This window comes from Desmodus rotundus, chromosome 11 (genome assembly GCF_022682495.2).
Source record: "Desmodus rotundus isolate HL8 chromosome 11, HLdesRot8A.1, whole genome shotgun sequence".
NCBI classification, from domain to species: Eukaryota; Metazoa; Chordata; class Mammalia; order Chiroptera; family Phyllostomidae; genus Desmodus; species Desmodus rotundus.
In genome coordinates this window covers 13,622,082-13,634,343 of record NC_071397.1, presented here as the reverse complement: position 1 = coordinate 13,634,343, position 12,262 = coordinate 13,622,082, and the positions used below count along the sequence as shown (strand labels likewise).

At 35.4% G+C, this 12,262-nt stretch overlaps 1 protein-coding gene across 2 annotated transcripts in view; it reads right to left on the bottom strand.

Annotated features, from left to right (window-relative positions):
* MMUT (methylmalonyl-CoA mutase) overlaps positions 1-12,262 on the bottom strand; it is a 32,276-nt gene that overhangs the window by 13,423 nt on the left and 6,591 nt on the right. For both annotated transcript variants that reach the window (XM_024557723.3, XM_024557724.4), the window contains exons 4-8: positions 9,559-9,716; positions 7,408-7,579; positions 6,019-6,267; positions 3,008-3,119; positions 1,338-1,453 (exon numbers count right to left, since the gene is read on the bottom strand). In XM_024557723.3, coding sequence (XP_024413491.2) covers positions 1,338-1,453; positions 3,008-3,119; positions 6,019-6,267; positions 7,408-7,579; positions 9,559-9,716 — 807 coding nt within the window. The remainder of the gene's footprint in view (positions 1-1,337; positions 1,454-3,007; positions 3,120-6,018; positions 6,268-7,407; positions 7,580-9,558; positions 9,717-12,262) is intronic.

The window sequence follows — 12,262 nt, the reverse complement described above, 5'->3', positions numbered from 1 at the left end:
TTTTTTCTTCGGGTCCTACATATACTGTGCTCCATCAGCACCTGTCTAATCAAAGTTACCTAAAACCCAATTTTTTACAAGTTTTTGTCACCTGTACGAGTCTAAAACATTATACTACTCAATATGTCACTAAAATTATTTAGTCTCTATAAGCAGAGGTGCCAGAAAATTTATATTAAAGGTAAGGAAAAAACAAACTCCATTATTAAATTTCTCTCTCTTGCCCAAAATAAGGTTTATCATTTATTGTAAATGGAACCCCTCAAGTTTGAGGGAATAGAGTTAATAAGAGCCTCAGGTATAACAGAAGAGAAAAAGGGTTTCCCAAATGTAATAAATATTGAGACGTTTGGGATCACTGGAAATAAAATGCTACATCCTAAAACGGTCTCTTAAAAATGACAATGTGAGAGAGGAGTCATTATCCTCTGATGAAAGGTGAAAGAGGAAGTATCATTAAACATCCACCATTCCCTCCTAAAAGAAAAAAAAGATGGTAGTTATGCATTCAATCTAACTAGACAAAGCCTGGGAGATTCTTAAAGACCATTGGAAGGTGGAAAAGGTTCTATATTAAACAATCACAGGGAAAGTGAACAGAGAAAAGTCACTAAGGAATTTCAAGTATCCTGCCTTAGAAACAGCAGTAATCACAACAGCCAGAGATTAAGAGGCTTCATACAATAGAAATATATAGGTTACAACAGTAAAAACTAGTATGTTTTATCTAGTTTAGTATCTCATATATTTTGGATCATCTCAGTGAAAAAGTAGGAATAAATGAATAGAAAGTACTTTAGTTTCAATTAAAATAAATATAGTTCCTTATAAACTGTAGTTTACTAAAAAGCACTACTAAATACAATTTAATTTTACAAACAAGACAGATTATATGATTCAGAATAGCATCAGGAGCCATGGTCTAGTGGAAATAAATTACAGTGAGAAGCCCTGGGTGCAAACACCGACTGTGAACTTTATTTTGTTTTTAACTTAGAGTGAGTTACATAATCATCTGTGCCCTAGTTCTAATCTGTAAATGATAAGAGGTATTATTATGGTGTGATTTTTAATACTAACATATAAGTTTCTCAGAAGCAGATATCATGATTTAAAACATGGATTTTTGATGTCAACAGACTTAGATTTGAATCTTGGCTGTTCAGTTATTTATCCAAGTTTCTCAACCTCCCTTATCTTCAGTTTTCCTTATCTTTAAAATGTTGGGAAATAATACCCACCTCATGAGGTGGTTGCAAGGCTTAAGCAGAACAATGTAAGGGCTCAGCCAGTGTCCCGAACACAGAAAGCACTCCAAACATGACAGCTATTATTACCTTCTCAAGTTTTTCAATCTGCTTGTTACGCACTGAAGTGTTATCGATTGATAAAACATCCACGGGTTCTTCTTTTTCCAGCTGGTACTTATTTACTCCAACAATTACTTCAGAACCTGTTAATTTCCCAGAGGAAAATAATTTGTAGATTCCATTCACAAATATGTGCCTAACAGTAATAACCTCATCATCATGTATTTCCTGTATAAGTTTAATATTTTTTAATTTTTTTAAATTGATTTTAGAGAGAAAGGGAGGGAGGGAGGGAGGGGGAGAGAGAGAGACATTGGTTTGTTGTTTCACTTATTCATTCATTCACTGGTTGATTCTTGCAGGTACCCTGAACAGGGATCAACCCCACAACCTTGGTGTATGGGGATGATGCTCCAACCACTTGGCACCCAGCCAGGGCCCCTTCTAAGTTTAATATTTTTAAGTAGTCTTCTTAACTAGTAATGAAACTTAAATACAGATAAGCAAATCCCAACATGGGATGCGAGCGGGAGGAGAAAGAACAGGTATATGTCAGAAACTCTGTAAAGGACAATTTTTATTATTCTCCCAAATGATATGCTTTCCTGAGTTTCTGATAAACCCTCTTCTAACACTTTTACAAAATCAAAGCAGTGATAGCAGCTACCATCTAAGATTTTATAAGGTAGAGAATTAACACCCAATAGGTTTTCTAATATTTTCATGAATTCTCTTATGGCTAATCGCATTAAACCAAAATATACTTTTAAATCAATAAATGATAACTTAGAATTAAGAAGACATTTCTTTAACATGATAGAGAATATATTTTCACCCTGGCTGGTCTGGCTCAGTGGACTGAGTGCTGGTCTGTGAAACCAAAGGTCACCAGTTCAATTCCCAGGCACAGCACATGCCTGGGCTGCAGGCCAGGACCCCAGTTGGGGGCTTGCAAGAAGCAACCAATTGATGTATTTCTCATACATTGATGTTTCTCTCCCTCTCTTTCTCCCTGCCTTCCCCCCTCTCTAAAAATAAATATATAAAATCTTTTAAAAAAAGAATGTATTTTGCCTCAAACTACCAGATTATTAGTCTGTGAAAATATATCCTGCCACCTCTACCCAAGGTTATATCCCTTATTTCCTTCACTGAACTCATCACAATCTGTAATTACTTTTTTATTTACTTGTTTACTTGTTAATTTTCTCTCTCTCTTAATATAACGTAAACTCTATGGGTGCAGAGCATGTCTGTCCTATTTACAGTTTTATGCCCAGAAATAGCACAGTGCCACAGGTACTTAAGACTAAACAAGTGTTGACTGATTGTGAATGACTGATTGTGAATGAATGAATGAATGAATGCTCCAATGCACAGCACAATGACCAATAATCACGTCACCTTCCAAATGCTGGAGACACCCACCCACACACGTGGACATGCGCACAACAGGCACACCGCCAGTCACGCTCCGTACACTCTGCCCATGTGCTTGTCCATGTGCACCGTGCATGCCACATACCAACACTGAGATAGACAGATAGATGGACAGATGTAGATGAGAAACATTTCACCCAAGTCTTCATTTCTCCATTACTTTTGTTTTAGTAACTATGTATGTTGTTTTCAAAGGGAAACTAGCATTTCTCTTTAAATACTGGATTTCACATATGAACTTTTCTACTTTATCTTACCAGAATCTATTCTAGCTTGCCTTCGGGCAGCACACTCTTCAATTCGAAGTTTAGGTATTCCCTCTGCCACAGCTTTGGCCATTCCACCCATTTCTTCAATTTCATTAATGAGCTAACAAGAAACAGATTAATAAAATGAAAAGAGAATATAAAAATATTTTTATAAACTATTCAAATTTCTGTTACATAATTACTAATATTAAATTATTTTAGTAAGCCCTGGCTGGTGTGGCTCAGTGGATTGAGCTCTAGCTTATGAACCAAAAGGTCACCGGTTCGATTCCCAGTCAGGACACATGCCTGGGTTGCTGGCCAGGTCCCCAGTGGGGGGCACACGAGACACCACCACACACTGATGTTTCTCTCCCTCTCTTTGCCCACCCTTCCCCTCTCTCTAAAAAAAAATAAAATCTCTTTAAAAAAAATTTTAGTGATAAATTTAATGATTCATAAAAGAATTAAGGTAACATCAAGAGCACAAATCAGAAATTCTGCAGAGCTAATAATGCTGTGTATTTATATTTGAAAATTGCTAAGAGAGTAGATCTTAAAAGTTCTCACACACAAAAAATATGTAACCCTGTGTAATTATGTACATTGACTAAATTTCTTCTGGTAATCACTTCACAATATATACATATATTGAATCATCGTGTTGTACACCTAAAACTAATACAATGTTATATGTCAAATATATCTCAATTTAAAAAAAAGAAATCCTGTGTTTAAAGTTGCTTAGAAGTCAACAGAAAAACTAACACGTATATTCTGGAAAAATAAAACCTCTCAGACAGGTCTTGGAAGAACTAAAAACAACATCAGTTCTTTAATCTTTATTTTTAACTACATAAAGTTTTCAAAGTTATTTAAATAAAGACTCTTTAAAAATGCAGTTTTACTTTTGGTTTGAGCGGTTCAGTAATGACATAACTTCATCTTCACTGACACCAGGAACCATCCACCTTCCATGACAGCCTCATACATAAATGGAATGATGGAGAATGGGTGGTGGAACAGCCAGCACAGGACTTAGCAGAAAGGAGCAAGGTCAAACTTGCTTTCTTCTGAAGTCAAGAAAGAGGAATTTGTATTGGATTCAACAGAAGCCAAAGGTAAGACAGGAAGCTAAAAGGTGGGGAACTAGTGGAGAATCTGCAACTATCTGCTCGCATTCTGTCAGGAGAAGCACTTCACTGTGGTTCAGAAAATGAACTAGAGAGGCGATGCGCTATCAAACGTCAAGGACACAGAGCGGCTAGGGTAAGATGACCAACAAAAATAAAACCCTGCATTCTCAATAATAAGACTAAAGACAAGAGGCACACAGAGGAAACACAATACAGGATGTCAAAGAAAACCAAAAAGAGAGAGATTCTGCATTAATGAAATTAAACACTATGAGGGACAAAAAGGAAAATTAGAAAATAAAAATAAGCTCTTGGAAATCACTTAAGTAGAAAGGTAATGTTGACAACTCTCCAAGAAAACAAAACAAAAATTCAAAGATGGCTTACAGAACAAATAAGAACACCAGATTATCACCTAAAAGGGTCTTTACCTGCTAATTAGGAGTTCTAGAAAGAGAAGTTACAGAAATATGGCAGGGAGAAAATAATCAGAAAAATAATACAAGGCAATTTCCCAGAGCTAAGAGAACATGAAAAAGAGGGCAAGAGGAAAAAGGCCCACCCAAGGTCTAGCCCAGTGAGGAACTACACACACAGCAAGGTACACTGACTCAAACTTTCAGAGAGAAAGACGCTGAATGAGAATGGCATTCGATTTCCAAATGGAAATATTGGGAGCTAGAGTAAAACACTAAAAAAAAAAAAATCAATGTTTATAAATTTGCTTACCAATTCTCAAACGAAAATAATTTGGACATAATCAGAACATGAATCAAGTACAAGCGTTGAATAAATACTTTTTCAAACATCCAAACTTTCAAATAATTCATCTCCCATGCACCATTTTTAAGAGTTTACTATGAGATGTGATTTAATAACAAGGGACAGATCAACAGAGATGGACACGGGACTCAGCATGCAGACTGAACAAGGCAGGGATGAAAGCAATCCCCAGGATGATGGCAAAGGAAAGTGAAATAACAGCAACTGTCCAGAGAGAAACCAGTCTAAAACAAATAGGAACATCAGAGGACTTCAGGAAAAGTGGATATTGAAACATAATTGTATTGGTAGTGTGGGACAAGGGAAAAAAACAGTATGAGTCAGCTAAAATACTAAAGTACCAGAGTAGCAAAACAATACATAATGTCTAACACTGATGGAATTAAACACTATATACATGTACAGCTGACCCATGAATAATGTGGGGGATAGGGATGCCAACCCCATTCAGTTGAAAATCTGTGTATAACTTTTGCCTCCCCCAAAACTTAATAATTATAGTCATCCCTTGGTATCCGCGGGCCAGGCATCATTCCAGGAGTCCCCAAGGACACCAAAGTCCTCAGATATCCAAGTCCCTTATATAAGCTGGCATAGAACAATGCATACAGCCAACCCTCTGCATGGGAGTCCCCACCGCAAATGCAAAACCAGAAATATGGAGGACCAACTGTATATTTATTTTTAAAAATCCATGTTTGAATGGACCCGTGTGGTTCAAATCCATGTTGTTCAAGGGTCTACTGAAATTCTAAAATATGGAAATAAAAACAAAAACAAAGATGTAACCAACTCAAGGAAGCAGAAAAAATGCAAGCAGAAGACAAAAGACTACTGCCTTCATTTTTTTTATAAGGCTTTTAAAACTAATTGTCTTTTTAATTCTTTGAATAAAATACTTTAATACAAACACACATGTACTTTGAAATGAGGTTTCAGTTCAAATACTAGAAAGTCAAATCTAAAATTCCCCTTTCCCATCAAACATTGTATTAATCTTGATATAAATCTATAAGTGATTTGACATATAAATCAAAACACCTATAAATCTTTACAAACCTGTAAAGCATGAAAGCAAAGTTTCAAAGAGAAGAAACTGACCTTCAGAGCAGCATCATAAACATCATTTGTGAGAGATTCCATCATATATGAACCTCCCCAAGGATCAGCCACTTTGGGAATCCCAGATTCTTCCTGAATGATGATTTGTGTGTTTCTAGCAATTCGAGCACTTTTCACCGTCGGCAAACCCAAGGCTTCGTCAAAAGAATTTGTGTGTAATGACTGAGTCCCTCCAAAGACTGCTGCCATTGCTTCTATTGTGGTACGAATAATGTTATTGTAAGGATCCTAAAATATTTGATTAAAAAAAACAGTTGAGATATATATGGGCTATAAAAGGTGGTATGATTAAGCAGAGGCTATTGCCTGCTTTTCTGTCACTGTCTAACTTTGGTTTCAGAACGTCAAATAAATTTACACGAGTTAGTAAACAATCCAGACTTAGAGTCAAAGTGTCTAGTCTGTGCTTAGGCATTAAATATTGCCTTTTATAATCCCTGAAATACTAAATATTTACTGTTTTTACTTTTGTATTCCTTACTCTTCTGTAACTGTATCATAAATGTATACTTTGTCTACTTAGATTACAACATCCTTCACCTCATAACTCACTGTCTCCTAATTATTTTGTATACTTGAAGTATCTATCACAAGACGCACACAAAACAGGTGCTCAATACATGATTCATTACGTTCTTAACTGTGATTTGGCCAAGTCATCAGACCTTTCTGAAGTTCAATTTCCTTAGCTGTAAAAATGTGGAGGTTAAGAAAAAAACAATTATTAAAGTTCCTTCAACTCTGAAATCCGTATTTCTCCATTTATAAGTACATGAAGTTATATTTAATATGGAGTATATGTTATATTCAGTTTAATATGTATAAAAGAAATCTAACTTTAAAATTATAAATTTTAAACTATCAAAATAATTTAATATATAAAGAGAATGCATGTAAAAAGAGATCACAATAAAAATTTTTATAGAAAGAAATTAAATTAAAATAAATTACCCAAATGATGATAGTTTTTAAATGGTCCATTTGCATGCATGCTTATCTAAACATATAACTATAACAAAAATATATATAATCAAACTTAGTTTTGTTATGAATTTTAACTCTTAAAATTAATTAAGACAATAGTTATTAAATTATGATTTGTACTGGCTTTTCACTATATTTTTTCCCTTTTATAAGTAAAAAACAGCACTAGTTAAGATTTTAATGATTTTATATTTTTAACCACTAGAGGGAGACAATTTTATTTACTATGTGTAAAAACAAACAAGTATAAATTATCCTTTGGAATAATTATGATTTTCAAATATTAACACATAGGTTCTTAAGTGTATTTCCTGACTATGTCATGTTGCTTACAAGAAAATACTTCACTTTGTTAAAATTGCACACTTTAAATTATATACATACCTGTTCTGTAAGTGACCATCCTGATGTCTGACAATGTGCTCTTAGAAGAAGGGATTTAGAGTTTTTGGGCTGAAAGAACTTCTCTATTAAGTGAGCCCAGAGTCTTCTCCCAGCTCTCATTTTTGCTATTTCCATATAGAAGTTCATCCCAATTCCCCAGAAGAAAGATAACCTAGAATAGTAATGTTAAGTCCAGAATTTGGTTATAGTTAACAATATAAAATGAAAAATAAAACTAATTGTGTCACACACTAAAAATAATGTCAGATTTTAATTTCAAACAACTTAATTTAAATTCAAATCAAGCATATATACTTCAGTAAGTTTAAACCTAATATATAAAAGAACAGTTTTAAGCATATAGAAAAAATAACTGTGATTATTCGCTTCAGGTAAGAAATAATTTACTCTGCCCCGGCTGCTGTGGCTCAGTGGATTAAGCTCCGATCTACAGACCAAAAGGCTGCTGGTTCAGTTCCCAGTCAGGGCACATGCCTGGGTTGTGGGCCAGATCCCCAGTTGGGGGCGTGCAAGAGGCAACCAATCAATGTATCTCTCAAATGTTGATGTGTCTCTCCCTCTCTTTCTCCCTCCCTTCCACTCTCTCTAAAAATAAATAAAATCTTTTTTTAAAAAAGAATTAATTTACTTTATAATTGCTTTTTTTTTAAGAAAAAAGGTCCTCTTGTGTTCTTAAAGAATTTTCTTTCTTTTTATTATTTTTATGTTTTTTTAAAGAATACCCAAAGGCAAGGGTCACCTACAAAGGGAATAAAACCACAAATTTGCTTCAAATAGCAATTAAGTTAAGTTGTTGTTTTTTTAAAAAACTCACTGTGTATTTTCCAAAGCTTATATTTTTCCAATTGTTCTCAATCTACTTACTCCCTTTTACCTTACATCCTATACACTTTAGGTTACTTGCCTGAGTCTAAAGGCACAAAGGTTGTGAATCCCCATCTAAAACAAGGTGAGCCTTAAGTAAAGAAACTGAAACATAATAAAAATTCTTGATATGCACTTGGAAGTTCTAAAAACAGCAGTTCTCAAATATTTTGCTCTCAGGCTCCTTTTCACTCTTAAAAATTACTAAAGAAAACTTTTTTATTTGAATAATATCTCATTATTTTATGTATTAATTCACTTAGAAATAATAAATGTACAATATATTAACATAAGTAACATTTTTATAAAAAATAATACTTTTCTAAAACAAAAACATTGTAAGAGTAACTGTTTTACAATCTTGCAAATCTCTTTAAAGTGCGGCTTAAGGAAGGGAGCTGGAGTCACATATCTGCTTCTGCATTCAATGTTACACCACATATCATGTAATCTCTGAAAAATATCACTGCACATCCGTGAGAGAATGAAAGTGGACACGGCAAAGTCTCAATATAATTGTGAAAACTGTTTTGACGTTTAAGACCCAGGAAAGTGTCTTAGTGACTCTTGGGAGGCCTTGGCCCACACGTTTGAGAACGGCCGTCATGGTAAGCAGCAACAGTCCCTGGGATACGGAGCATCCACTAGCCTCTAAGCTCTCCGGCGACGGAAACCATGTTTTTACGTGCTCTATGCCTAATGCTTGGCCCCGAGCAAAGCTCAGCAAGTTATTGTTCATCAGATTGATTCCAACCTCCAAATTAAAATACTTCATAAATTTCACTTTAAGTTTTTTCACACTTGATTAACAAGCTGTTTGAAACAAAAATATTTTCAATAGTACTGTGCATTCCAAAACATTTATAAGTGCAACACATGAAAAAATGAAATGTAACAGGTAACTTCTATATTTTAAAACAAAAAATATTTAAAAAACAAAAGCATATCTGTCTTAAACATTATGTTTACATTTTAATATTATTTGTCAAAATGTGCCAGTTATTTGTGTTCTCTGATTATCAGTGGACAAGACTCCTCTTATTTACCAAGAAGTACAGTCAAATTTAATTCTAATTTTTAATTATAAACACTAAATTAAGTAAGTATGGGGTCATTCCCTCATTAACTCCCACATAAACATAACAGAACCTAGTATAACACTCACATACACGAATTCATTTTACCAGTGTATTTCGCTGTATGTTCATAATATGGTCCTATGCATTTTCTTAATGTTGAGGCAATCTCCGATGTTAAACCACTCACCTTGGGGCAAATTCGTCAATTGTCAGGCCAGCCTGGAGTCCCGTTCTACAGTACTCCAGTCCATCTGCTATGGTATAGGCCAGTTCCAGAATGGCATCAGCTCCTGCTTCCTGCATATGGTATCCACTAATTGAAATTGAATTAAATTTTGGCATGTGCTAGATAAAAAAAAAAAACACAACAGTAAATAAAAATATAAAAAGGTTCTATTAAACCTATTTTCTAAAAACCAGAATTATTTTAAAATGATGTTCAGCCCTAGCCAGTTTGGCTCAACTGGCTGGGCGTCATCCTGCAAACCAGAAAGTCGCAGGTTCAATTCCCAGTCAGGGCACATGCCTGGGTTGCAGGTCCAGTCCCTGGCAGGATGCATGAGAGACAACTAAAGGATGTTTCTCTTCCTCTCCCATCCCTCCCTTCTCCTCTCACTAAAAAAATAATAAATAAGTAAATAAAATCATGTTCGACTCAAATACACAAAGTAGTTTATAATATTAACTGAAAATATTTAATGCTTACTTTGTTACATTTAATTTACTTTCCAATTAAAATTGCCAATCCAATGAACCATTATAAGGACTGTACCTGCTCTATTTTTCCAGTGAAAAGGAAACCAACCAACCTTTATTACCAAAAGTTTAAACTTCAAAATTAGCTGGCTGAGGTCAGGAATGTAACCTTTACCCCAAGAACTGAATAAAGACACCTTTAATTTAAAACCAATGACTTTGACCTCATAAGAGGTCCAAACACCTCATGACTTTGGGCTAATCTGCCGAAGATGTATAAATTTAATTATTATTATCTTATTTGAATGAAGTCATTGAACACAAATAAGTACACAATGCAGGAAAAACTAGGAAAATGATTCAATCCTAAGTACTGCACAAGGTCTGTCTGGAAAAAGTCCAGCCATTGTTAATATAACAAGAACACTTTGTACAACACTGACGTAACCTGACAGCCAAGGAGAGTGGACTGGAATGCCCAAGTTAGAACAATGATGACTTCACTGTACTAGTCAGTGGGGACAGTAGACACTGTTGAGGGAGCATGTGTACTGTGTGGCCAACGCATTCAAAATGACTGAGCGAGTACAGCAAGGAATCTGCATCAAATTTTGCTTTAAGCTTGAACATTCTTCCATGGAAACTGTTCGGGTGATTCAGAAGGCTGCAGCTATGGGCAACCGGTAATTGGCAGCTTCATCAACAACCTGACAGCTCATGCATTATGTCTCATGCAGAGGTTTTTGGTGAAACATCAAATCACCCAGGTGACTCAGCCCCTCTAGAGCCCAGATTTGGTGCCCTGCAACTTCTGGCTTTTCCCAAAACTAAAGTCACATTTGAAAGGGAAGAGATTTCAGACTGTCAATGAGCTTCAGGAAAATATGATGGGAAAGTTGACGGCAGTTTGAAAGAACTGTGTGAGGTCCCAAGGTGCCTACTTTGAAAGGGACTGAGGCATCATTTTCCTATGGACAATATTTCTTGTATCTTGTATCTTCTTCATTGAATGTCTCTCTTTCATAGTACATGGCTGGATACTTTGTGGACAGACCTCATATATTAAAACAAAACAGGACAAAATGAATGGCTTAAAAATCAAAGATTTCAGTTTCATTTACTGAGACATTTAATGCTAGGCATATCTCAGACAGATTCTTTTTTTTAGACAGATTCTTTCTACCAAAATCACTAAAACAGTATTTCCACAATTCCCCAAAATGTCATGTTAGGTAGGGTACATATTCTAATGAGCCAAAAATTGATATCCCCCCCAAGAATTAACCAAACATAAGATAATAAAAACAAAGGGTGGGGATTGACTGTGGGAGCAAGGGGTGGGCTTGGCAGAGGAGGGCAAAGGGAGGAAAAGGGACAACTGTAATACAGTAACAATGTTTTTAAAATAATAACAACAACAACTCAAGGAGAGAAATTCAATGCAGTGATTAAGAACACGGGCTCTGCAGTCAGGGTGCTCAAATTCCAGCTGTCACTTGACCAGCCATGAGACTGACTGCCGGCAAGTTTCTCAACCTTTGTTCCTGGATTTCCTAGAGTATAAAATACAGATAATAATCACACCTTCTTCATGGAGTTGTTGTAGGACTAAAACAATGATTCATCTACACCAGCTGGTATTGTCAGTACACAGCAAGCACTAAAAAAAAGCAGTTGTTCTGGCATATGGTATGGGCTATCTGTGTTTCACTTTGCAAGTATTTTATTTATAACTAACCAAAAATTTTTTAAATGTTCCATCACAAAAACAATAAGGAGATCACAGTACATGGAATTGAAATACTGCTTGAGCATATTTGGAGTTGACAAATAAGCAACGAAACAGATGCTTCTCTACTAAGAGGAGTTTAGTAGCGAAATTTCTTTAAGAATGATAAAAATACTGGAATTTTGAAATATTATTCAGCCTTAAAAAGGAAGGCTATTCTGACACATGCTACAACACGATCCACCTTGAGGACATCATGCTAAGTGAAATAAGCCAGTCATAAAAAGACGAATACTGTATGATTCCATTAATACGAGGTTCTTAAAGTTTTCAAATTCACAGAGATAGAAAGTAGAATGGTGGCTGTGGGAGAAGGTGGGGAAGGAGGGGAGAGTGGGAAGTTGTTATTTAGTAGGTACAGAGTTTCAGTCTGCAAGATGGAGAGTTCTGGAGGTCAGTGGTGGGG